Source organism: Scyliorhinus torazame, chromosome 26, assembly GCF_047496885.1.
Source record: "Scyliorhinus torazame isolate Kashiwa2021f chromosome 26, sScyTor2.1, whole genome shotgun sequence".
Lineage (NCBI taxonomy): Eukaryota > Metazoa > Chordata > Chondrichthyes > Carcharhiniformes > Scyliorhinidae > Scyliorhinus > Scyliorhinus torazame.
The window spans coordinates 32409367-32436974 of record NC_092732.1 but is presented as its reverse complement, the minus strand read 5'-3'; the positions used below and the strand labels follow the sequence as shown (position 1 = coordinate 32436974).

The following is a 27608-nucleotide window of genomic DNA, read 5'->3' as shown; positions in this document are numbered from 1 at the left end:
AGTGTGTTGATGGGGACAGTATAGAGGGAGCTTTACTCTGTATCTAACCCCGTGCTGTACCTGTCCTGGGAGTGTTTGATGGGGACCGTGTAGAGGGAGCTTTACTCTGTGTCTAACCCCGTGCTGTACCTGTCCTGGGAGTGTTTGATGGGGACATTGTAGAGGGAGCTTTACTCTGTATCTAACCCCGTGCTGTACCTGTCCTGGGAGTGTTTGATGGGAACAGTGTAGAGGGAGCTTTACTCTGTATCTAACCCCGTGCTGTACCTGTCCTGGGAGTGTTTGATGGGGACAGTGTAGAGGGAGCTTTACTCTGTATCTAACCACGTGCTGTACCTGTCCTGGGAGTGTTTGATGGGGACAGTATAGAGGGAGCTTTACTCTGTATCTAACCACGTGCTGTACCTGTCCTGGGAGTGTTTGATGGGGACCGTGTAGAGGGAGCTTTACTCTGTGTCTAACCCCGTGCTGTACCTGTCCTGGGAGTGTTTGATGGGGACATTGTAGAGGGAGCTTTACTCTGTATCTAACCCCGTGCTGTACCTGTCCTGGGAGTGTTTGATGGGAACAGTGTAGAGGGAGCTTTACTCTGTGTCTAACCCCGTGCTGTACCTGTCCTGGGAGTGTTTGATGGGGACAGTGTAGAGGGAGCTTTACTCTGTATCTAACCCCGTGCTGTACCTGTCCTGGGGGTGTTTGATGGGGACAGTGTAGAAGGAGCTTTACTCTGTATCTCACCCTGTGCTGTACCTGTCCTGGGAGTGTTTGATGGGGACAGTGTAGAGGGAGATTTACTCTGTATCTAACCCCGTGCTGTCCCTGTCCTGGGAGTGTTTGATGGGGACAGTGTAGAGCGAGCTTTACTCTGTATCTAACCCCGTGCTGTATCTGTCCTGGGAGTGTTTGATGGGGACGGTGTAGAGGGAGCTTTACTCTGTATCTAACCCCGTGCTGGACCTGTCGTGGGAGTGTTTGATGGGGACAGTGTAGAGGGAGCTTTACTCTGTATCTAACCCCGTGCTGTACCTATCCTGGGAGTGTTTGATGGGGGCAGTGTAGAGGGAGCTTTACTCTGTATCTCACCCTGTGCTGTACCTGTCCTGGGAGTGTTTGATGGGGACAGTGTAGAGGGAGCTTTACTCTGTATCTAACCCCGTGTTGGACCTGTCCTGGGAGTGTTTGATGGGGACAGTGTAGAGGGAGAATTACTCTGTATCTAACCCCGTGTTGTACCTGTCCTGGGAGTGTTTGATGGGGACAGTGTAGAGGGAGCTTTACTCTGTATCTAATCCCGTGCTGTACCTGTCCTGGGAGTGTTTGATGGGGACAGTGTAGAGGGAGCTTTACTCTGTATCTAACCCCATGCTGTACCTGTCCTGGGAGTGTTTGATGGGGACAGTGCAGAGGGAGCTTTACTCTGTATCTAACCCCGTGCTGTACCTGTCCTGGGAGTGTTTGATGGGGACAGTGTAGAGGGAGCTTTACTCTGTATCTAACCCCGTGCTGTACCTGTCCTGGGAGTGTTTGATGAGGACAGTGTGGAGGGAGCTTTACTCTGTATCTAACCCCGTGCTTTGGGGAGTCTGACGCCTCACTGACACCCGTTGCAAGCTAGTTTACAATGTTTGTTGTGAAGGATGTTACAGTGAGGACCTCATCAAAATTAGTGCCTTTGATCGATTGCAATCGGCTTGTTAAAACGTGCGGCGCTTTGAGAGCTGCAGGTGGAAAATTTTCAGATGTTCAATTGAAATGAAAATGTCTTTTTGCAGGATGGGTTGAAATGTGTAACCATGCTGCACACAGGATATTGCCTCATCTGGATCTGCGGTTGGTGTGACAGAGAGCGATACTGCTGTACCAGCTCCGATTGAAGCCCAGCGCGACATACTCACATCGTGCTTTGTTGTTTGGCCATGGATTCCTGGCTGCCCGCGTTGATACTGGCACTGACTACTCTGGAAGAGGCACAGCCGACACTCCCAGCCCAGGATGTCATCCCGCGCATATCCTTTCCCTACAGTGAGTACGGATTAGTCCCGAGCCCCCCCCCCCCTCCCCCTGAGTGTCCCCCGATTTCGCCCTGCGATCCGCACCTTTGGCTTTACAGACCCCTCCCGCCGTCCCCATCACGCCGGCTATGATCGGCATTGGGCGCCTTGTTCCCGTGGCCGAGCAAACCACCCCTCTCGCCGCCTCGGCCGTGCGCCAGTGGCTTTCACCGTCCCCGCGTGAGAGTGTGGAACAATGGCCGCCGCTTGATGCCCCCCCCCCCCCCCCCCCCGATCCTTGTCCACAGACCACCAACACTGCAGCCCCAAGAGCCAACTCCCCCCCCCTCGCTCCCTCCCTGACACTGCGGAGGGGGACCCACAGCACAGAACTGGGCAGGCCAGGATTGTGAAGCCCGCTGTGGTTCACTGATACAGGAGGAAAAGCTTTACTCTGTATCTAACCCCGTGCTGTACCTGTCCTGGGAGTGTTTGATGGGGACAGTGTAGAGGGAGTTTTACTCTGTATCTAACCCCGTGCTGTACATGTCCTGGGAGTGTTTGATGGGGACAGTGTAGAGGGAGCTTTACTCTGTATCTAACCCCGTGCTATACCTGTCCTGGGAGTGTTTGATGGGGACAGTGTAGAGGGAGCTTTACTCTGTATCTAACCCCGTGCTATACCTGTCCTGGGAGTGTTTGATGGGGACAGTGTAGAGGGAGCTTTACTCTGTATCTAACCCCGTGCTGTACCTGTCCTGGGAGTGTTTGATGGGGACAGTGTAGAGGGAGCTTTACTCTGTATCTAACCCCGTGCTGTACCTGTCCTGGGAGTGTTTGATGGGGACAGTGTAGAGGGACCTTTACTCTGTATCTAACCCCGTGCTGTACCTGTCCTGGGTGTGTTTGATGGGGACAGTGTAGAGGGAGCTTTACTCTGTATCTAACCCCGTGCTGTACCTGTCCTGGGAGTGTTTGATGGGGACAATGTAGAGGGAGCTTTATTCTGTATCTAACCCCGTGCTGTACCTGTCCTGGGAGTGTTTGATGGGGACAGTGTAGAGGGAGCTTTACTCTGTATCTAACCCCGTGCTGTACCTGTCCTGGGTGTGTTTGATGGGGACAGTGTAGAGGGAGCTTTACTCTGTATCTAACCCCGTGCTGTACCTGTCCTGGGAGTGTTTGATGGGGACAATGTAGAGGGAGCTTTACTCTGTATCTAACCCCGTGCTGTACCTGTCCTGGGAGTGTTTGATGGGGACAGTGTAGAGGGAGCTTTACTCTGTATCTAACCCCGTGCTGTACCTGTCCTGGGAGTGTTTGATGGGGACAGTGCAGAGGGAGCTTTACTCTGTATCTAACCCCGTGATGTACCTGTCCTGGGAGTGTTTGATGGGGACAGTGTAGTGGGAGCTTTACTCTGTATCTAACCCCGTGCTGTACCTGTCCTGGGAGTGTTTGATGGGGACAGTGTAGAGGGAGCTTTACTCTGTATCTAACCCCGTGCTGTACCTGTCCTGGGAGTGTTTGATGGGGACAGTGTAGAGGGAGCTTTACTCTGTATCTAACCATGCGCTGTACCTGTCCTGGGAGTGTTTGATGGGGGCAGTGCAGAGGGAGCTTTACTCTGTATCTAACCCTGTGCTGTACCTGTCCTGGGAGTGTTTGATGCGGACAGTGTAGAGGGAGCTTTACTCTGTATCTAACCCCGTGCTGTACCTGTCCTGGGAGTGTTTGATGGGGACAGTGTAGAGGGAGCTTTACTCTGTATCTAACCATGCGCTGTACCTGTCCTGGGAGTGTTTAATGGGGACAGTGCAGAGGGAGCTTTACTCTGTATCTAACCCCGTGCTGTACCTGTCCTGGGAGTGTTTGATGGGGACAGTGCAGAGGGAGCTTTACTCTGTATCTAACCCCGTGCTGTACCTGTCCTGGGAGTGTTTGATGCGGACAGTGTAGAGGGAGCTTTACTCTGTATCTAACCCCGTGCTGTACCTGTCCTGGGAGTGTTTGATGGGGACAGTGTAGAGGGAGCTTTACTCTGTATCTAACCCCGTGCTGTACCTGTCCTGGGAGTGTTTGATGGGGACAGTGCAGAGGGAGCTTTACTCTGTATCTAACCCCGTGCTGTACCTGTCCTGGGAGTGTTTGATGGGGACAGTGTAGAGGGAGCTTTACTCTGTATCTAACCCCGTGCTGTACCTGTCCTGGGAGTGTTTGATGGGGACCGTGTAGAGGGAGCTTTACTCTGTATCTAACCCCGTGCTGTACCTGTCCTGGGAGTGTTTGATGGGGACCTTGTAGAGGGAGCTTTACTCTGTATCTAACCCCGTGCTGTACCTGTCCTGGGAGTGTTTGATGGGGACAGTGTAGAGGGAGCTTTACTCTGTATCTAACCCCGTGCTGTACCTGTCCTGGGAGTGTTTGATGGGGACAGTGTAGAGGGAGCTTTACTCTGTATCTAACCCCGTGCTGTACCTGTCCTGGGAGTGTTTGATGGGGACAGTGTAGAGGGAGCTTTACTCTGTACCTAACCCCGGGCTGTACCTGTCCTGGGAGTGTTTGATGGGGACAGTGTACAGGAAGCTTTACCCTGTATCTAACCCCGTGCTGTACCTGTCCTGGGAGTGTTTGATGGGGTCAGTGTAGAGGGAGCTTTACTCTGTACCTAACCCCGGGCTGTACCTGTCCTGGGAGTGTTTGATGGGGACAGTGTCGAGGGAGCTTTACTCTGTATCTAACCCCGTGCTGTACCTGTCCTGGGAGTGGTTGATGGGGACAGTGTAGAGGGAGCTTTACTCTGTATCTAACCCCGTGCTGTACCTGTCCTGGGAGTGTTTGATGGGGTCAGTGTCGAGGGAGCTTTACTCTGTATCTAACCCCGTGCTGTACCTGTCCTGGGAGTGTTTGATGGGGACAGTGTAGAGGAAGCTTTACTCTGTATCTAACCCCGTGCTGTACCTGTCCTGGGAGTGTTTGATGGGTACAGTGTAGAGGGAGCTTTACTCTGTATCTAACCCCGTGCTGTACCTATCCTGGGAGTGTTTGATGGGGACAGTGTAGAGGGAGCTTTACTCTGTATCTAACCCCGTGCTGTACCTGTCCTGGGAGTGTTTGATGGGGACAGTTTAGAGGGAGCTTTACTCTGTATCTAACCCCGTGCTGTACCTGTCCTGGGAGTGTTTGATGGGGACAGTGTCGAGGGAGCTTTACTCTGTATCTAACCCCGTGCTGTACCTGTCCTGGGAGTGTTTGATGGGGACCGTGTAGAGGGAGCTTTACTCTGTATCTAACCCCGTGGTGTACCTGTCCTGGGAGTGTTTGATGGGGACCGTGTAGAGAGAGCTTTACTCTGTATCTAACCCCGTGCTGTACCTGTCCTGGGAGTGTTTGATGGGGACCTTGTAGAGGGAGCTTTACTCTGTATCTAACCCCGTGCTGTACCTGTCCTGGGAGTGTTTGATGGGGACAGTGTAGAGGGAGCTTTACTCTGTATCTAACCCCGTGCTGTACCTGTCCTGGGAGTGTTTGATGGGGACAGTGTAGAGGGAGCTTTACTCTGTATCTAACCCCGTGCTGTACCTGTCCTGGGAGTGTTTGATGGGGACAGTGTAGAGGGAGCTTTACTCTGTACCTAACCCCGGGCTGTACCTGTCCTGGGAGTGTTTGATGGGGACAGTGTACAGGAAGCTTTACTCTGTATCTAACCCCGTGCTGTACCTGTCCTGGGAGTGTTTGATGGGGTCAGTGTAGAGGGAGCTTTACTCTGTACCTAATCCCGGGCTGTACCTGTCCTGGGAGTGTTTGATGGGGACAGTGTCGAGGGAGCTTTACCCTGTATCTAACCCCGTGCTGTACCTGTCCTGGGAGTGTTTGATGGGGACCGTGTAGAGGGAGCTTTACTCTGTATCTAACCCCGTGGTGTACCTGTCCTGGGAGTGTTTGATGGGGACCGTGTAGAGGGAGCTTTACTCTGTATCTAACCCCGTGGTGTACCTGTCCTGGGAGTGTTTGATGGGGACCGTGTAGAGGGAGCTTTACTCTGTATCTAACCCCGTGCTGTACCTGTCCTGGGAGTGTTTGATGGGGACCTTGTAGAGGGAGCTTTACTCTGTATCTAACCCCGTGCTGTACCTGTCCTGGGAGTGTTTGATGGGGACAGTGTAGAGGGAGCTTTACTCTGTATCTAACCCCGTGCTGTACCTGTCCTGGGAGTGTTTGATGGGGACAGTGTAGAGGGAGCTTTACTCTGTATCTAACCCCGTGCTGTACCTGTCCTGGGAGTGTTTGATGGGGACAGTGTAGAGGGAGCTTTACTCTGTACCTAACCCCGGGCTGTACCTGTCCTGGGAGTGTTTGATGGGGACAGTGTACAGGAAGCTTTACTCTGTGTCTAACCCCGTGCTGTACCTGTCCTGGGAGTGTTTGATGGGGTCAGTGTAGAGGGAGCTTTACTCTGTATCTAACCCCGTGCTGTACCTGTCCTGGGAGTGGTTGATGGGGACAGTGTAGAGGGAGCTTTACTCTGTATCTAACCCCGTGCTGTACCTGTCCTGGGAGTGTTTGATGGGGACAGTGTAGAGGAAGCTTTACTCTGTATCTAACCCCGTGCTGTACCTGTCCTGGGAGTGTTTGATGGGGACAGTGTAGAGGGAGCTTTACTCTGTATCTAACCCCGTGCTGTACCTGTCCTGGGAGTGTTTGATGGGGACAGTGTAGAGGGAGCTTTACTCTGTATCTAACCCCGTGCTGTACCTGTTCTGGGAATGTTTGATGGGGACAGTGTAGAGGGAGATTTACTCTGTATCTAACCCCGTGCTGTACCTGTCCTGGGAGTGTTTGATGGAGACAGTGTAGAGGGAGCTTTATTCTGTATCTAACCCCGTGCTGTACCTGTCCTGGGAGTGTTTGATGGGGACAGTGTAGAGGGAGCTTTACTCTGTATCTAACCATGCGCTGTACCAGTCCTGGGTATGTTTGATGGGGACAGTGTAGAGGAAGCTTTACTCTGTATCTAACCCCGTGCTGTACCTGTCCTGGGAGAGTTTGATGGGGACAGTGTAGATAGAGCTTTACTCTGTATCTAACCCCGTGCTGTACCTGTCCTGGGAGTGTTTGATGGGGACAGTGTAGAGGGAGCTTTACTCTGTATCTAACCCCGTGCTGTACCTGTCCTGGGAGTGTTTGATGGGGACAATCCATTCCTGAATTGAGCCGGTTCCATTCCTCCGTATTAGGAAAGTTCATTTTAATGTCACGGTAACAAATTGTTTTGCGCAACGCTTTTCACTTCTTTGAGATATTGGCTTTGCCTTGCCTTCGAGCTCCGTTGTGACGTGTTTGAGTGTATCAGTGGTGGATGTCGGAACTGGCATTGTCATAACAGAACGTTGGGGAAAAGGAGCGGTGATTTGAAGTTGCCTACGACCGATGCCTCCTCGATCGCCTGTAGGCCCACCCAAGTGCACGATCCCAACCTGCGTCAAACACAGGAGCAGGAGTGAGCCGTGCCTGCCGTCGTCTCCGGAGAGCTGGCCGCTGTTCGCTGAGGAGCTATTCCTCGGAGCCCACCTGCGTTTGAACAAGCTCTTTTCCAGCCGGTCGGTCAAGCATTGTGGCTGCTCGAGAACAAAGGCCTGCCCTAACTGTGGATCAATGCTCTGCCGATTATTCCTGCTTCCTGCCGCGCATGGCTGTCATTAATGATCCCGTTCCAGGTTTTGAGAAAGGCCTTCCCTCATCCCCTGCTCGCCCGTGAATGCCACTCCCCACCCGATAACCCACTTAACCCTTTCCCGTTTCAGCCTCAACTGTCCTCGGAGTGTTTGATGGGGACAGTGCAGAGGGAGCTACATTATCTGTCCCACGTCCTTCTAATTGGCACGGCTTGCCTGAGCGGCATGGCAACAGGCAGGAGGGAGGCCATTTTGAAACCCTCTGGGGTCAAAGCCTGGTTCCCGTTCCCGTCTGTGAGGCCTAGACGCTCAGGTTCCGCTGTTGGTTTGGCACCTTGGCTCCCAATCCCGCCAAAGCCACTTCAGAATGACATCTTCTGTGAGGCCTAGTCGCTCAGGCTCCGCTGCTGGTTTGCCGTTTTGGCTCTCAATCCCGCCAAGATCACTTCAAAATGGCATCTTCTGTGAGGCCTAGTCACTCAGGCTCTACTACTGGTTTGCCGTCTTGGCTCCCAATCCCGCCAAAACCACTTCAAAATGGCATCTTCTGTGAGGCCTAGTCGCTCAGGCTCTACTGCTGGTTTGCCGTCTTGGCTCCCAATCCCGCCAAAACCACTTCAAAATGGCATGTTCTGTGAGGCCTAGTCGCTCAGGCTCTGCTGCTGGTTTGCCGTCTTGGCTCCCAATCCCGCCAAAGCCACTTCAGGATGACGCCGTCTGTGCGGCCTAGTCGCTCAGGCTCTGCATGTTGGTTTGCCGTCTTGGCTCCCGATCCCGCCAAAGCCACTTCAGAATGGCATCTTCTGTGGGCCCCAGTTTCTCGGCTTTCCCCAGCTGGGCCGCACCCCACAGCAAACAAAATACCCTCCCCCACCGACTCTGTGTTTTCTCTCACCCACTGCAGGTGGTCCCAGCAGGACATTCGTCAAATTTGCGAAGAAAGGCTATTGGAATTACAGTACCCTACTGCTCATAGAGAACGAGGAGAAGCTCTACGTGGGCGCCCGCGACATCCTCTTCTCTGTTGACACGTCTCCCGCCGGGAACATGGAATTGGTGAAGGAGGCAAGTAGTCAACATATATATATATATATATAAACACAGCCACAATTTATCAGTTACAAACATGAAAAAACCACAACAGCTGCAGTAATCTATGTATATAACTTTTAATGAATTCCCCCTTAGCTGTTCCAATTCAATAACAAAATCCAATAAACCGAAACCCCTTGCAAGGACGTGGCCCGGCACACTGTAATCTCACTTGAATGGGACTGGTCCTTTCCCTCAGATCCAGCCTCCAACCAGCTGATTCAAAACTCCTTTCCGCAAAGCAACTCTTACCTTTGCCACGCCCTCTGCGCTTTCAGTCACTGGAGCGGCTTTTAACTAAAAATAGAGAAAAGAGGGAAACGCTGCTTTTTTTCTTCTGCAGTCCAAGGCAACAAACCCAAACACTAAACCCCTCCCCCCTCTCACCTGACAGCCACAGCCCAGCTCCGCCCACTGATGACATCACTGAAGCCGTGCGACAAGCCATGTGGGTCAAACAAGACCTTTCTTTTTTTTATTTTATTTATAAATTTAGATTACCCAATTCATTGTTTCCAACTAAGGGGCAAATTATCGCGGCCAATCCACCCGCCCTGCACACCTTTGGGTTGTGGGGGGGGGGGGGGGGGGGGGCGAAACCCACGCAGACACGGGGAGAATGCGCAAACTCCACACACGGACGGCGACCCAGAGCCGGGATCGAACCTGGGACCCCGGAGCCGTGAAGACAAGACCTTTCTTAAAGGGACGCTCACATGACACTCAGCCGCCAGGGCTGCCCAGCTCTCGCTGGCCATATTCCTGAGGTTTTCCGCGCACGACCTCGTGCATTCCGGCACTTGGCATGCTCAACTTCTATTGGAGGTCTCCGCATCTCCCATTATTTACAGGGTGAACAATTGAAAGTGTTCAATGAGAGAAGTGTATACTTCATTGACTTAGGTACCATTTGCTCTCCTTTAACTATGCCCAGGAGATTGATGGGAAGTTACTGGTGACTCAGGGCCCTTTATAGCGCCCCTGTATACGGGCATGTGGACACATCCCAGAATACGTTCAGCCAGAGTTGGCAACCCCGAACTCTGCCGATCGTCTCAAAAGGCGTCATCGGCGATGGAGCCGCCTGCAGCCAGAAAGGTAGTGACCACTCCCTCGGAGAAGTCTAGGCGGCGATAGGGGGGGGGGGGGGGGGGGCAGAGGGATACAGATCCGCTGCACGCAGTTCAATTTACGGGGTGGGAGCAGACCAAATTTCCGACATGTTCGCATCCCACAGCCCCCGGAGCCCAGGTCCTGTTTATCGTGTTTCTTAAAATAAATTTAGTGCAGCCAATTCGTTTTTGTCCAGTTCAGGGGCAATTTAGCGTGGCCAATCCACCCGCCCTGTGCACCTTTGGGTTGTGGGGGGGGGGGTAGCGAAACCTACGCAGTCACGGGGAGAATGTGCAAACTCCGCACGGACAGTGACCCGGAGCTGGGATCGAACCCGGGACCTCGGCGCCGTGAGGCAGCAGTGCTAACCACTGCCCCGCCGTGCTGCCCTAGGTCCTGTTTACGGCTGACAAATAGGGACAAGTTGAAAACTGGGACGTTTTAGCTATTTTTGGGACGTTGCCGGGACATGTAAATGGAGGGAAAAAAGGAAATTCGGGTAGCCTGGTCACCGTACGCGAGTCCCTTGCAAACACACTTCCTGCTGTCCGACTGCATGCTCTGCTCGGGAGACATCCTTAGTTTGAGACAATGATGAATGACGCTAATTGTTAGCATGTCGATAATGCCCCTGACTTCCGTGAACCTGTTAATAAAGGGGAAAATACACGCTTGCAACATGCGCCAGGCTCAGCCTGATCCAGTTTAAGGTTGTGCACTGGGCCCACGTGACGGGGGCCCGGATGAGCAGATCCTTCGGGCTGGAGGACAAGTGGGCTAGATGCGTCGGAGGGCTGGCTAACCATGTACGCATGTTCTGGTCGTGCCCTAAGCTCAGGGGGTACTGGCAGGGATTCGCAGACGTCATGTCCCGGGTGTTGAAAACTGGGGTGGTAATGAGCCCGGAGGTGGCAACCTTTGGGGTTTCGGAGGACCCGGGAGTCCAGGAAGAGAGCGAGGCCGACGTTCTGGCCTTTGCTTCCCTGGTAGCCCGGCGACGAATACTGCTGGCATGGAGGGACTCAAAGCCCCCCGAGGGCTGAGGTATGGCTATCGGAAATGGCGAGCTTTCTTGGCCTAGAGAAAGTCAAGTTCGCCTTGAGAGGTTCGCTGCTAGGGTTCGCCCGAAGGTGGCAGCCATTTATTGACTTCTTTGCAGAGGAGTAAGCGTCAGCGGGGGGTGGTAGAGTAGAGCAGAGTAAGGGGATATTGAGGCAGGTCTTTGTGTGAACTGAGTCGTGGTTTGCACTGGTTTTTTTGTACTGTACAATGTCACTTTTTCTATATGCCTAAAATACCTCAATAAAGTTGTTTGTTTAAAAAAAAATAAGGGGGAAAATAATTATTCTTGTACAGTGTGATGAATGTAGGCATTTCAGATATATTACATTGTGTGTATTTGGCGCAGGAAGGGTTAAAGTCTGGGCTAGTGTGTGTGCGACTGCTGCAGTCACGTTTTTTCAAAATCATGGTTTACAAGACCAGAGGGCACTTCGGCTGCAGGGGTGCAATGAAAGCATCGTAAAACTAAAATCATCATTCATTCCAAACACGTTTACCTGAAGCTGGGCTCTTGGGATTTTGTTTCTGTGGGATTTTGCCTGGGCCCGCACTCGGTGGAGTTTAGAAGGAAGAGAAGGGATCTGATTGAATCTTACAGGATACGGCGAGGCCTGGGATAGAGTGGACGTGGAGAGGATGTTTCCACTTGTAGGAAAAACTAGAACCAGACGGGGACACCATCTCAGATTGAAGGGACGATCTTTTAAAACAGAGATGGGGAGGAATTTCTTCAGCCAGAGGGTGGTGAATCTGTGGAACTCTTTGCCGCAGAAGGCTGTGGAGGCCAAATCACTGAGTGTCTTTAAGACAGAGATAGATAGGTTCATGATTAATAAGGGGATCAGGGGTTATGGCGAGAAGGCAGGAGAATGGGGACGAGAAAATATCAGCCATGATTGAATGGCGGAGCAGACTCGATGGGCCGAGTGGCCTAATTCTGCTCCTCTGTCTTATGATCTTATATAAAGAAGGTTCCCCGGGGATTGTGGTTAGCTTGATTTTGAAAAATAAATTTAGAGTACCCAATTCTTTCTTTTTCCAATTAATAAGGGGCAATTTAGGGTGGCCAATCCACCTACCCTGCGCATCTTTGGGTTATAGGGGTGAAACCCACTCAAACGCCACACCGACAGTGAGATGATGTCGTTAATGGGAGGAGCCAGGGCTGAAGCGGTCAGCTGTTGAGTTTTGGTTTTCAGGTTTGATCTGTCTGCGAACGGTCGGGCGGGTTCTCTCAAAGGCGTCTAGTTAAAAAGATGTTGCCTGCGAACAGAAGAGCAGTTTCTGAAGAAGGCTGGCAGGTTAAACAGTAGTTTGACACAGGCAAGAATCTGCAAGCGGGTTCCTGAAGGACCTCTCTCTCTCAAAGCAGTTTATCTAAGACATCCCTTTACAGCAAGTATTCCTGGGTTGGCTAACAGTCTTTAAAAGTGGATTCTGACCTGAGGTGGGTTTTGGCTGAGTTGGGGGGGGGAGGGTTCTACCAGACGTCAGGCTCGCATTTCCCAAACCATTGACCACGCTTGGTTTTTGCTTTTTTTTTTCCAGCTGCACTGGAAGGCGACGGATCAAAAAGTGCGACAGTGTTCCTTCAAAGGGAAGAGTTTAGAGGTGAGGCTTACCACTTGAGTTCCGAGGTGAGATGGGGGCGGTTGGGACAGTTCTCCTTGGAGAGGGGAAGGCAGAGAAGAGATTCGAGAGGGGTGTTAAGACTCACGGGGCAGGGTGGTGGGGGTGGGGGCGGCTGGACACGGGAAGCAAAAGTGACACGAGAACAAGCTTTTTCACACAGCGAGTGGTTGTGGTCTGGAATAACATAGAACCCCTACAGTGTAGAAGGAGGCCATTCGGCCCATCGAATCTCCACCGACCCTCTGAAAGAGCATCTTAACCAGGCACCACACCCCCACCCTATCCCCGAAACCTAACCTGCACATCTTTGGACACTGAGGACCAATTTAGCACGGCCAATCCACCAAACCTGCACATCCTTGGACACTAAGGGACAATTTAGCACGGCCAATCCACCCAACCTGCATATCTTTGGACACTAAGGGACAATTTAGCACGGCCAATCCACCTAACCCGTACATCTTTGGACACTAAGGGGCAATTTAGCACGGCCAATCCACCCAACCTGCACATCTTTGGACACTAAGGGACAATTTAGCACGGCCAATCCACCTAACCCGTACATCTTTGGACACTAAGGGGCAATTTAGCACGGCCAATCCACCTAACCTGCACATCTTTGGACACTAAGGGACAATTTAGCACGGCCAATCCACCTAACCTGCACATCTTTGGACACTAAGGGACAATTTAGCACGGCCAATCCACCTACCCTGCACATCTTTGGACACTAAGGGACAATTTAGCATGGCCAATCCACCTAACCTGCACATCTTTGGACACTAAGGGACAATTTAGCACGGCCAATCCACCTACCCTGCACATTTTTGGACACTAAGGGACAATTTAGCACGGCCCATCCACCTAACCTGCACATCTTTGGACACTGAGGGACAATTTAGCACGGCCCATCCACCTAACCTGTACATCTTTGGACACTAAGGGACAATTTAGCACGGCCAATCCACCTAACCTGCACATCTTTGGACACTAAGGGACAATTTAGCACGGCCAATCCACCTACCCTGCACATCTTTGGACACTAAGGGACAATTTAGCACGGCCCATCCACCTAACCTGCACATCTTTGGACACTAAGGGACAATTTAGCACGGCCAATCCACCTAACCTGCACATCTTTGGACACTAAGGGACAATTTAGCACGGCCAATCCACCTAACCTGCACATCTTTGGACACTAAGGGACAATTTAGCACGGCCAATCCACCTAACCTACACATCTTTGGACACTAAGGGACAATTTAGCACGGCCAATCCACCTAACCTGCACATCTTTGGACACTAAGGGACAATTTAGCACGGCCAATCCACCCAACCTGCACATCTTTGGACACTAAGGGACAATTTAGCACGGCCAATCCACCTACCCTGCACATCTTTGGACACTAAGGGACAATTTAGCACGGCCAATCCACCTAACCTGCACATCTTTGGACACTAAGGGACAATTTAGCACGGCCAATCCACCTACCCTGCACATTTTTGGACACTAAGGGACAATTTAGCACGGCCCATCCACCTAACCTGCACATCTTTGGACACTGAGGGACAATTTAGCACGGCCCATCCACCTAACGCGCACGTCTTTGGACACTAAGGGACAATTTAGCACGGCCAATCCACCAAACCTGCACATCCTTGGACACTAAGGGACAATTTAGCACGGCCAATCCACCTAACCCGTACATCTTTGGACACTAAGGGACAATTTAGCACGGCCAATCCACCTAACCAGCACATCTTTGGACACTAAGGGACAATTTAGCACGGCCAATCCACCTAACCTGCACATCTTTGGACACTAAGGGACAATTTAGCACGGCCAATCCACCTAACCCGTACATCTTTGGACACTAAGGGACAATTTAGCACGGCCAATCCACCTAACCTGCACATCTTTGGACACTAAGGGACAATTTAGCACGGCCAATCCACCTAACCTGCACATCTTTGGACACTAAGGGACAATTTAGCACGGCCAATCCACCTAACCTGCACATCTTTGGACACTAAGGGACAATTGAGCACGGCCAATCCACCTAACCCGTACATCTTTGGACACTAAGGGACAATTTAGCACGGCCAATCCACCTAACCTGCACATCTTTGGACACTAAGGGACAATTTATCACGGTCAATCCACCTAACCCGCACATCTCTGGACTGTGGGAGGAAACCGGGGCACCCGGAGGAAACCCACGCAGACACGGGGAGGACGTGCAGACTCCGCACACAGTCAGTGACCCGAGCCGGGAATCGAACCTGGGACCCTGGCGCCGGGAGGCTGCGGCGCTGACCCGCTATGCCGCCCTGGAACGTGCTGCCTGGCAACGTGACGGAGGCAGGTTCGGCCGAAGCTGTCACAGGAGGGGAGTTGGACTGGGAGGTGAGGAGGAAGAATGTGCAGGGCTGTCGGGGGAGAAGGCGACGAGGACGGCAGGGAGGGGACTGGTCATTTGGAGCAGTCTGTCTCAGTCGCTGTGGGTCAAATGGTCACCTCCTGCGATGAGAAAATGCCACGATCGACCCTTTCACCCCCCCCCCCCCCCAAAATCCCTGAGCATTGAGGATCCGGGGAGGGGGAGGGGCCTCTCGTGCCTCACGGTGCAAAGGGAAACATAGACATAGACATAGAACATTACCGCGCAGTACAGGCCCTTCGGCCCTCGATGTTGCGCCGACCTGTGAAACCACTCGAAAGCCCATCAACACTATTCCCTTATCGTCCATATGTCTATCCAATGACCATTCGAATGCCCTTAGTGTTGGCGAGTCCACTACTGTTACAGGCAGGGCATTCCACACCCTTACTACTCTCTGAGTAAAGAACCTACCTCTGACATCTGTCCTATATCTATCTCCCCTCAATTTAAAGCTATGTCCCCTCGTGCTAGACATCACCATCCGAGGAAAAAGGCTCTCACTGTCCACCCTATCTAATCCTCTGATCATCTTGTATGCCTCAATTAAGTCACCTCTTAACCTTCTTCTCTCTAACAAAAACAGCCTCAAGTCCCTCAGCCTTTCCTCATAAGATCTTCCCTCCATACCAGGCAACATTCTGGTAAATCTCCTCTGCACCCTTTCCAATGCTTCCACATCCTTCCTATAATGCGGCGACCAGAATTGCACGCAATACTCCAAATGCGGCCGCACCAGAGTTTTGTACAGCTGCAACATGACCTCATGGCTCCGAAACTCAATCCCTCTACCAATAAAAGCTAACACACCGTACGCCTTCTTAACAACCCTCTCAACCTGGGTGGCAACTTTCAGGGATCTATGTACATGGGCACCGAGATCTCTCTGCTCATCCACACTACCATTAATCTTACCATCAGCCCAGTACTCTGTCTTCCTGTTATTCCTTCCAAAATGAATCACCTCACGCTTTTCTGCATTAAACTCCATTTGCCACCTCTCAGCCCAGCGCTGCAGCTTATCTATGTCCCTCTGTAACTTGTAACATCCTTCCGCACTGTCTACAACTCCACCGACTTTAGTGTCATCTGCAAATTTACTCACCCATCCTTCTACGCCCTCCTCCAGGTCATTTATAAAAATGACAAACAGCAGTGGCCCCAAAACAGATCCTTGTGGTACACCACTAGCAACTGGACTCCAGTCTGAACATTTCCCATCAACCACCACACTTTGTCTTCTTCCAGCTAGCCAATTTCTGATCCAAACAAGTGAGACTGACCCCTCTGGGGAAAATCCGCCATGTAAAAGTGGGCAGGGTGTGGTAGGTGCCAACAGGGGGCACGCTGGGCCTCTGCCTGTGAGCAATCGGGTCCGAACCTTGACTCAAGTGTCAACAGGCAGGACTAGTGGTAGATGGGTGCAGTGATGGCGGCAATGGGACAGGGTGGTGTCTTTGGTGGTGTTAATCTCCTGGAGTTGCTTGAACGCATTGTCCTTAAAAATGGACCTGTAATTCCAGGATACTCTGGGAGTGCCGGCATCCCGCCTTTCATCTGGGAGTGCCGGCATCCCGCCTTTCATCTGGGAGTGCCGGCATCCCGCCTTTCATCTGGGAGTGCCGGCATCCCGCCTTTCATCTGGGAGTGCCGGCATCCCGCCTTTCATCTGGGAGTGTCGGCATCCCTCCTTTCACCTGAGGCTGGGCGTGGGGGCGGGGGGAGGCAAAGGGGTCGTACTGACCGCACAGCGCCTCTGCCAATGAACCGTGGCCATTCCAGCCCTCCACAGGCTGTTCCCCTCCCCGGGCCTTCAGGGTCCCGGGAAATCCCAGGATCTGATCCAGGTCGGGGCATGGATTCGGGGGGGGGGGCGAGGAATTTGGGCCCCCGATCCGTCGCCTCGGCACGGTGGCACAGTGGTTAGCGCTGTCAGCCCCGCCGCGGCACAGGGTCCCAGGTTCGATTCCCGGCTTGGGCCGCTGTCCGCGTGGAGTCCGCGCGTTGGGTGCGTGGGCCTCCTCCGGGCGCCCCGGTTTCCTCCCGAAAGACGTGCGTGTTGGGTGAATTGGACATTCTGAATTCTCCCTCCGCGTACCCGAACAGACGCCGGAATGTGGCGACGAGGGGATTTTCACAGTAACTGCATTGCCGTGTTAATGTAAGCCGACTTGTGACACTAATAGAGATTATTATTATTAGATTGTGCGGGGGCTACTAAGAAACAGGGGCAGGCAGTTGAGTCACCGTCTATTGAGGCCAGGATGAAGTGGGATAGCAGACCCTCTTGCCTCGTGCGAATGTACAGCGTCCTCTGCTCCAGTAACACTTATTTCCTGTGACTTTCCCCCCCCGCTACACAGAGAGATTGTTTCAACTTGATTCGTGTGCTGGTGTCCGTGAACGAGAGCCACGTTTATGCCTGTGGGACCTACGCATTCAGCCCGTCCTGTGTTTACATTGTAAGATACGCAGATGGCAAAGAGACTAGAGTTCAGTCTGTGCAGCTTCTGCTAATGCCGTTTCACTCTGACCGGGTCCTGTTTGCTTTTGTCTCTGTGTGACCGTCTCTTTCTCTCTCGCCCTGTCCACATGCGGGTGTTGGTCTTCCTCTCTCTCTCTCTATCTGACTTCCCTCTTCCTCCTCGGCTGCCTCGCTCGCTCTCTCTCTTCCCCTCGCCCTGTTTCGTTGTGTCTCACTGCAACTCTTGACTCCTGCCCCCCCGACGGTGGGCTGAATGCGAGCCAACAGTGAACTGTCGTGGGGTTGAAAAGTCCTGGTGTCTTTCGCCACCTGTCACAGGGCTGCTCTCTTCGGGGCGAGGGGCTGGAGGTCTTTCGCTCAGGGGAGGGGCGGCAGCTGGACTGGACCAGCCCCAGGTCTGCCTCGGAGCCTCGGGCCTGTGGCGTCCGGGGGCCCCTGAGGGTGGCCCGAGACGACTGCCTCGCAGCCTCGGGCCTGTGGTGTCCGGGGGCCGTGGGGTGGCTTGAAATGTCTGCCTCGGAGCCTTGGGCCTGTGCTGTCCCGTGACCCAAGACGACTGCCTTGGAGTCTCGGGCCTGTGGTGTCCGGGGGCCGTGGGGTGGCCCGAGATGACTGGCTCGGAGCCTCGGGCCTGTGGTGTCCAGGGGGCCGTGGGATGGCTTGAGACATCCGCCTCGGAGCCCCGGGCCTGTGGTGTCCAGGGGCCCTGAGGCTGGCCCGAGGCATCTGCCTCGGAGCCCCGGGCCTGTGGTGTCCAGGGGGCCGTGGGATGGCTTGAGACGTCCGCCTCGGAGCCTCGGGCCTGTGGTGTCCAAGGGGCCCTGAGGGTGGCCCGAGACGGCTGCCTCGGAGCCTCGGGCCTGTGCTGTCTGGGGGCAGTGGAGTGGCCCGAGACGTCTACCTCGGAGCCTCGGGCCTGTGGTGTCCAGGGGGCTGAGAGGGTGGCCCGAGACGGCTGCCTCGGAGCCTCGGGCCTGTGCTGTCTGGGGGCAGTGGAGTGGCCCGAGACGTCTGCCTCGGAGCCTCGGGCCTGTGGTGTCCAGGGGGCTGAGAGGGTGGCCCGGGCCACTCTGCTGATTGAGCTTCAATGGAAGAGAGGTGGCATCAGGGTGGGACAGGGGAACACTGATGGGAGGAAGGTGGTTCCTGTGAGGCCTTGGACTCCGGCTGGATGTGTCGAGGGCTCCCAGAGGTCCTGCTCCTTGCCCGCAAGCTCCAGGGCTTCAACCGTGTTCGGTTGGTCTCTCTCTCTCTGTCTCTCCCTCTCTGTCTCACTCTCTCTCTCTCTCTGACTGTCTCTCTCTGTGTCTCTCTCGAATTCTGTCTCTGTCTCTGTCTCTCTCTCTGTTTGTCTCTGTCTCTCTCTCTCTGTCTCGTTGCCTCTCTCTGTGTCTCTGTCTCTCTCTGTCTCTCTCTGTCTCTCTCTCACGCTCTCTGTCTCTCTCCCCTCTCTCTCTCTCTCTGTCTCTCCCCTCTGTCTCTCTCTCTGTCTCTCTCTCTCTCTCTGTCTCTCTCTCTCTCTGTTTGTCTCTGTCTCTGTCTCTCTCTCTGTCTCTCTCTCTCTCTGTTTGTCTCTGTCTCTGTCTCTCTCTGTCTCGTTGCCTCTCTCTGTGTCTCTGTCTCTGCGTATGTTTCAGTGTTCGTGTGTGTGTCCCATTATACTCCGTCTTCCCTCTTGTGCGTCTCTCTTGTTCTCTCTGTATCAGTGTCCCGCGCGTGTGTGAGAGAATGAGTGTGGGAGTGGGAGTGTGGGAGTTTGCGAGTGGGAATGTGCGAGCATGTGTGAGAGAGTACGCGTGTGATGTGTGTGACCGCGTGAGAGTGTGTATGTGGGAGGGTGTGACTGTGTGGGAGGGTGTGTTTGTGCGTGAGAGTGTGTGAGTGTGTGTGGGAGGGTGAGTGTGTGTGAGAGAATGAGTGGGAGTTTGCGAATGGGAGTGTGCGAGCGTGTGTGAGAGAGTATGTGTGTGACTGCGTGAGAGTGTGTATGTGGGAGGGTGTGACTGTGTGGGAGGGTGTGTTTGTGCGTGAGAGTGTGTGAGTGTGTGTGGGAGGGTGAGTGTGTGTGAGAGAATGAGTGGGAGTTTGCGAGTGGGAGTGTGCGAGCGTGTGTGAGAGAGTATGTGTGTGACTGCGTGAGAGTGTGTATGTGGGAGGGTGTGACTGTGTGGGAGGGTGTGTTTGTGCGTGAGAGTGTGTGAGTGTGTGTGGGAGGGTGAGTGTGTGTGAGAGAATGAGTGGGAGTTTGCGAGTGGGAGTGTGCGAGCGTGTGTGAGAGAGTATGTGTGTGATGTGTGTGACCGTGTGAGAGTGTGTATGTGGGAGGGTGTGACTGTGTGGGAGGATGTGTTTGTGCGAGAGAGTGTGTGTGTGTGGGAGGGTGAGTGTGTGTGAGAGAATGAGTGGGAGTTTGCGAATGGGAGTGTGCGAGCGTGTGTGAGAGAGTATGTGTGTGACTGCGTGAGAGTGTGTATGTGGGAGGGTGTGACTGTGTGGGAGGGTGTGTTTGTGCGTGAGAGTGTGTGAGTGTGTGTGGGAGGGTGAGTGTGTGTGAGAGAATGAGTGGGAGTTTGCGAGTGGGAGTGTGCGAGCGTGTGTGAGAGAGTATGTGTGTGACTGCGTGAGAGTGTGTATGTGGGAGGGTGTGACTGTGTGGGAGGGTGTGTTTGTGCGTGAGAGTGTGTGAGTGTGTGTGGGAGGGTGAGTGTGTGTGAGAGAATGAGTGGGAGTTTGCGAGTGGGAGTGTGCGAGCGTGTGTGAGAGAGTATGTGTGTGATGTGTGTGACCGTGTGAGAGTGTGTATGTGGGAGGGTGTGACTGTGTGTGGGAGGGTGTGTTTGTGCGTGAGAGAATGAGTGGGAGTTTGCGAATGGGAGTGTGCGAGCGTGTGTGAGAGAGTATGTGTGTGACCGTGTGAGAGTGTGTATGTCGGAGGGTGTGACTGTGTGGGAGGGTGTGTTTGTGCGTGAGAGTGTGTGAGTGTGTGTGGGAGGGTGAGTGTGTGTGAGAGAATGAGTGGGAGTTTGCGAATGGGAGTGTGCGAGCGTGTGTGAGAGAGTATGTGTGTGACCGTGTGAGAGTGTGTATGTGGGAGGGTGTGTGTGTGCGTGAGAGTGTGTATGTGTGTGAGTGTGTGTATCTCACAAACACACGCATACAGACACACACCCGAACACTCAATAATCACACACATACAAATCATATGCACTTACTCTCTGACACATTCTCTCCAACTCACTCTGTCTCTCACACACTCTGTCTCCCACTCTCTCTCACTCACTCTCTCTCTCCCACATACTTTCTCGCACACACACTCTCTCCCACTCTCTCCCTCACACACTTTCTCCCACTCTCTCCCTCACACACTCTATCACACACACTCTCTCGCACACATACTCTCTCTCACACACTCTCCCTCACACACACTCTCTCCCACACACTCTCTCTTCCACACACTCTCTCACACACACACTCTCTCACACACACACTCTCTCTCCCACACTCTCCCACACACACCCTCTCCCACACACACCCTCTCCCACACACACCCTCTCCCACACACACCCTCTCCCACACACACCCTCTCCCACACACACCCTCTCCCACACACACCCTCTCCCACACACACCCTCTCCCACACACACTCTCTCCCACACACTCTCTCTTCCACACACTCTCTCACACACACACTCTCTCACACACACACACTCTCACACACACACACTCTCACACACACACTCTCTCTCCCACACTCTCCCACACACACCCTCTCCCACACACACCCTCTCCCACACACACTCTCTCTCCCACTCTCTCCCTCACACGCTCTCTCTTCCACACACTCTCTCGCACACACACTCTCTCTCCCACACTCTCCCTCACACATACTCTCTCTCCCACACTCTCCCTCACACACACTCTCTCGCACACACACTCTCTCTCCCACTCTCTCCCTCACACACACGCTCTCCCACTCTCTCCCTCACACACACTCTCTCCCTCACACACACTCTCTCCCACTCTCTCCCTCACACTCTCCCACACACTCTCCCATTCTCTCTCTCCCACATACTCTCTCGCACACAAACTCTCTCTCCCACTCTCTCCCTCACACACACACTCTCCCACTCTCTCCCACACACTCTCCCACACACTCTCCCACTCTCTCTCTCCCACATACTCTCTCGCACGCACACTCTCTCTCCCACTCTCTCCCTCACACACACTCTCTCCCACTCTCTCCCTCACACACACACTCTCCCACTCTCCCCCACACACTCTCCCACACATTCTCCCACTCTCTCTCTCCCACATACTCTCTCGCACACACACTCTCTCTCCCACTCTCTCCCTCACACACTCTCTCCCTCACACACTCTCTCCCTCACACACTCTCTCTCCCACACACTCTCTCGCACACACACTCTCCCACTCTCTCTCCCTCGCACACTCTCTCTCCCACCCTCTCTCTCACTCACTCTCTCTCCCACACATTCTCTCGCGCACACTCTCTCTCACATTCTCTCCCTCACACTCTCTCTCTCCTACACACTTTCTCGCACACACACTCTCTCTCCCACTCTCTCCCTCACACACTCTCTCTCCCACTCTCTCCCTCACACACTCTCTCTCTCCCACACACACTCTCTCTCACAAATACACACTCTCTCACACACAGTCTCTCTCATAAATACACACTCTCTCTCTCACACACACTCTCTCTCACAAATACACACTCTCTCTTTCACACACACAGATTTCCTTGAATACATGATGATGCACCTTTAGTTTTGCATATACTTCACTGAGATTATGTCAGTCGACATAAATGTGCTGACATTTGACACAATTCCCCCTATCTTTCAGGATGTCCCCAACTTTTCCCTGCTGAGTGACTCAAACGGTGACCCTGTAACTGAGGATGGCAAAGGTCGTTGTCCCTTTGACCCCAGTCAGAAATACACAGCCACCATGGTTGGTAAGTACCTCACGGCAGCCAATCCCGTTGCTGCTCGGTCCCATTCTGAAGAGAAGGAAAGCTCTGTGAAAAGTAACACAGGACAGACTTTGCACCTGGAGTTTGAATCTTGATGGGGCCTGGTTGGTAGGAGAGCTTGGGTCCGTTCCCCGCTCTCCCCCTCCCTCCCTCAACCCCTCTCTCTCCCTCCCCCGCCCTCTCCCTCCCTCTCCCTCTCTCTCCCTCTCTCTACCTCTCTCTACCTCTCTCTCCCTCTGTGACCTGTGCTAAATGTCCAGCCCACAGCAACGTGATATAAGCCTCAGTCAGCTTGCAATGCCGTTTCACCCTCAAAACGGTTCCTTAAATTCACAAACACAGCTGGGGAAACAAGGTATGCCATCTCCTCACTTCCAACTGAGGCATACCCAAGCGGGATTGTTGTACCTGTCCAATTCAGATACTCCGACCTGTGTATTAATCAGAAGTTTTACCCAGTTGCCCTTATTTGCGCGATGTTGCTTCACGTCGCCAAGGTCCCGGGTTCGATTCCCGGCTTGGGTCACTGTCCGTGCGGAGTCTGCACGTTCTCCCCCGTGTGTGCGTGGGTTTCCTCCGGGTGCTCCGGTTTCCTCCCACAAGTCCCGAAAGACGTGCTGTGAGGTGAATTGGACATTCTGAATTCTCCCTCCGTGTACCCGAACAGGCGCCGGGAATGTGGCGACGAGGGGATTCTCACAGTAACTTCATTGCAGTGTTAATGTAAGCCGACTTGTGACACTAATAAAGATTGTTATTATTATTGAAAAAAGGACAAAATATGTTCCCGGCTTAACGCAATTTTATCCACAGTTCTCTCGCTCAACTAGGCACGACTGAGACTCACAACTGACCCTTGGGTTTTCCCCGCACTCAGTGAAGGAGGCTGGGCAGGCGATGATCACTGAATGTGGATGACTTCTCTAAGCTTCGAAAGCCAGGGGGCCGTCTTCCTGTGGTGGTTGTGCCTGGGGGGGAGGGTGTCTCCCGGGCTATCGCTGAAGTTGTCCCTGCCGCGATACTGGTTCTGCTGACATTGACCCACAGGTATCCGCCCACCACCGGCCATCGTCCCATCCAGACCCCATCTCGTTGATGGGAAGAAACAGGGAGACTACAGCTTATCCGGGATGATTCAAACAGGACCCCGTTGTCCTCTGTGACTCCCTGTCTGAGCCGCCATCGGCTTCTTTGACTGTCCTTCGTCCTGCTTCTAGGCTGATCCCGTGTCTGGAGGTTCGTTAAATGGGGGCGCAGAATCGCAAAGTCCCTAATGCGAGAACGGGGTTCTGTATTGATCTAAGCGCTCTTGCAGGGGGCCATTATCGATTCCGGACAGGATCTTGTGTGGAAGTTCCTTCTGCTCCTTCTCCTTGCTCTCTCCCTCTCCCCCTCCCCCTCTCTTCCTCTCCCTTCATCTCCCTCCCCCACTCTCTCTCCCTGTCCCTCCCTCCCTCTCTCTCCCTCCCTCTTTCTCCCTCCCCCTCTCTCCCTCTCCCTTCATCGCCCTCCCTCTCCCTTCATCTCCCTCTCTCCATCCCTCTCTCTCCCTTTCCCGCCATCTCCCACCCTCTCCCTCTCTCTCTCACGTGCCCTCTCTCTCTCCCTCCCCCTCCCTCCCTCCCTCTTCCCCTCTCCCTCCCCCTCTCTCTCTCTCCCTCTCCCTTCATCTCCCTCACTCTCCCTCCCCCTCCCCCTCTTCCTCTCCCTCTCCCCCTCCTCCTCTTCCTCTCTCCCCCTCCATCTCCCTCCCTCTATCTCCCTCTCTCTCTCTCTCTCTCCCACTCTCCCTCTCCCTCCATCTCCCTCTCTCCATCCCTCTCTCCCCCTCTCCCTCTCCCCCTCCCTTCATCTCCCTCACTCTCCCTCCCTCTCTCCCTCCCCCTCTTCCTCTCCCTCTCTCCCCCTCCATCTCGCTCCCTCTATCTCTCTCTCTCCCACTCTCTCTCTCCCTCTCCCTCCCTCTCCCTGTCCTTCTCTCTCCCTCTCCCTCTCCCTCTCTCTCCATCTCTCGCTCCATCTCTCTCTCCCTCCCCCTGCTCCCTCCCTCTCCCCTCTCCCTCTCCTTCCCCCTCCATCTCCCTCCCTCTCTCCCCTGCCGCTCCCTCCCTCTCTCTCTCCCACCTCCTCTCCCTGCCGCCTCTCCCTCCCTCTCCCTCCCTCTCTCTCCCTCCCTCTCCCACTCCCTCTCTCTCCCCCCTCTCCTTCACTCTCCCTCTCTCTCTCCCTCCCTCTCCTACTCCCTCTCTCTCCCCCCCTCTCCTCCCCCCTCTGTCCCTTCCTCTCCCTCCCTCTCTCTCTCCCTCTCTCTCTCCCTCCCTCTCCTACTCCCTCTCTCTCCTTCCCTCTCCCTCCTCCCCCCGCCTCTCCCTCTCCCCCCTCTCTCCCTTCCTCTCCCTCCCTCTCTCTCTCTCTCCCTCCCTCTCCTACTCCCTCCCTCTCCTTCCCTCTCCCTCCCTCTCCCTCCCTCTCCCTCCCTCTCCCTCCCTCTCCCTCCCTCTCCCTCCTTCCCCCTCCCTCTCCTTCCCTCTCCCTCCCCCTGCCTCCCTCTTTCTCCCTTCCTCGCCCTCTCTCTCAATCCCCTAAGTTTAAACGCACGGGATGACGAGATGGGGGCAACCTTATTTCCCCGAGTGAGTCTGAGACACATATTCCCCTGACATTGTTCAACGCTTATTCAATGACATGTTTAAAAAACAATTCTGGCGCAGTGGTTAGCACTGCTGCCTCACGGCGCCGAGGTCCCGGGTTCGATCCCGGCTCTGGGTCCCTGTCCGTGTGGAGTTTGCACATTCTCCCCGTGTCTGCGTGGGTCTCTCCCCCACAACCCAAAGATGTGCCGGGTGGGTGGATTCGCCTCGTTAATTGCCCCTTAATTGGAAACAATTAATTGGGTACACGAAATTTATTTATTTTTAAATTTAAAAAAATTCTCATTACCGATTCCAAACCCATTTGTCATTTTCCATCTTTGAACAGAATCATCGCAAAAGCTTGCTATCCGATAACCAGAACAATAAAAGCAAATTGCAACTTGACAAGTATCCAAGTTGGTGCATTTGTTTTCCTTTTTATAGAATCCTTACAGAGTAGAAAGTGCCAATTTTCCCAACTTCCCTGGATTCAGGGGAGTTTCCATTAGATTCGAAGAGAGCCAATGTAACTCCTCGATTCTACAGAGCGAGGGGGACAGAAGGTAGGCAGCTACAGGCCAGTTAACCTATCATCGTTCATCGGAAGATTGTTAGAAGCTGTTATCAAGGATGTTTCAGCACCCCACTTCGAAAAACTCACGGGAATCAGGCAGAGTCTACATGGGTTTGTGAGACTGGAGTCAAGTTTAACCAACTTATTGCAGTTCTTTGAATGGGTCACGTGTGCTGTAGATAAAGGGGAACTGATGGATGTACTGCACTTAGAGTTTTACTCAGTACCTAACCCCGTGCTGTACCTGTCCCGGGAGTGTTTGATGGGGACAGTGTAGAGGGAGCTTTACTCTGTATCTAACCCCGTGCTGTACCTGTCCTGGGAGTGTTTGATGGGGGCAGTGTAGAGGGAGCTTTACTCTGTATCTAACCCCGTGCTGTACCTGTCCTGGGAGTGTTTGATGGGGACAGTGTAGAGGGAGCTTTACTCTGTATCTAACCCCGTGCTGTACCTGTCCTGGGAGTGTTTGATGGGGACAATGTAGAGGGAGCTTTACTCTGTATCTAACCCCGTGCTGTACCTGTCCTGGGAGTGTTTGATGGGGACAGTGTAGAGGGAGCTTTACTCTGTATCTAACCCCGTGCTGTACCTGTCCTGGGAGTGTTTGATGGGGACCGTGTAGAGGGAGCTTTACTCTGTATCTAACCCCGTGCTGCACCTGTCCTGGTAGTGTTTGATGGGGACAGTGTAGAGGGAGCTTTACTCTGTATCTAACTCCGTGCTGTACCTGTCCTGGGAATGTTTGATGGAGACAGTGTAGAGGGAGCTTTACTCTGTATCTAACCCCGTGCTGTACCTGTCCTGGGAGTGTTTGATGGGGACAGTGTAGAGGGAGCTTTACTCTGTATCTAACCCCGTGCTGTACCTGTCCTGGGAGTGTTTGATGGGGACAGTGTAGAGGGAGCTTTACTCTGTATCTAACCCCGTGCTGTACCTGCCCTGGGAGTGTTTGATGGGGACAGTGTAGAGGGAGCTTTACTCTGTATCTAACCCCGTGCTGTACCTGTCCTGAGAGTGTTTGATGGGGACAGTGTAGAGGGAGCTTTACTCTGTATCTAACCCCGTGCTGTACCTGTCCTGGGAGTGTTTGATGGGGACAGTGTCGAGGCAGCTTTACTCTGTATCTAACCCCGTGCTGTACCTGTCCTGGGTGTGTTTGATGGGGACAGTGTAGAGGGAGCTTTACTCTGTATCTAACCCCGTGCTGTACCTCTCCTGGGAGTGTTTGATGGGGACAGTGTAGAGGGAGCTTTACTCTGTATCTAACCGCGTGCTGTACCTGTCCTGGGAGTGTTTGATGGGGACAGTGTAGAGGGAGCTTTACTCTGTATCTAACCCCGTGCTGTACCTGTCCTGGGAGTGTTTGATGGGGACAGTGTAGAGGGAGCTTTGCTCTGTATCTAACCCCGTGCTGTACCTGTCCTGGGAGTGTTTGATGGGGCCAGTGTAGAGGGAGCTTTACTCTGTATCTAACCCCGTGCTGTACCTGTCCTGGGAGTGTTTGATGGGGACAGTGTAGAGGGAGCTTTACTCTGTATCTACCCCCGTGCTGTACCTGTCCCGGGAGTGTTTGATGGGGCAGTGCAGAGGGAGCTTTACTCTGTATCTAACCCCGTGCTGTACCTGTCCTGGGAGCGTTTGATGGGGACAGTGTAGAGGGAGCTTTACTCTGTATCTGATCCCGTGCTGTACCTGTCCTGGGAGTGTTTGATGGGGACAGTGTAGAGGGAGCTTTACTCTGTATCTGACCCCGTGCTGTACCTGTCCTGGGAGTGTTTGATGGGGACAGTGTAGAGGGAGCTTTACTCTGTATCTAACCCCGTGCTGTACCTGTCCTGGGAGTGTTTGATGGGGACAGTGTAGAGGGAGCTTTACTCTGTATCTAACCCCGTGCTGTACCTGTCCTGGGAGTGT

General features: G+C 53.5%; 1 protein-coding gene across 1 annotated transcript in view; it reads left to right on the top strand.

The window, feature by feature from the left end:
• Nucleotides 1–1771: 1771 nt before the first annotated feature.
• The window catches only part of LOC140402943 (semaphorin-4B-like), a 130730-nt gene continuing 104893 nt past the window's right edge, over nt 1772–27608 (top strand). The window contains exons 1-5 of the mRNA XM_072490585.1: nt 1772–2022; nt 8571–8731; nt 12482–12544; nt 17370–17468; nt 22358–22469. Coding sequence (XP_072346686.1) covers nt 1917–2022; nt 8571–8731; nt 12482–12544; nt 17370–17468; nt 22358–22469 — 541 coding nt within the window. The 5' untranslated portion in view covers nt 1772–1916. The remainder of the gene's footprint in view (nt 2023–8570; nt 8732–12481; nt 12545–17369; nt 17469–22357; nt 22470–27608) is intronic.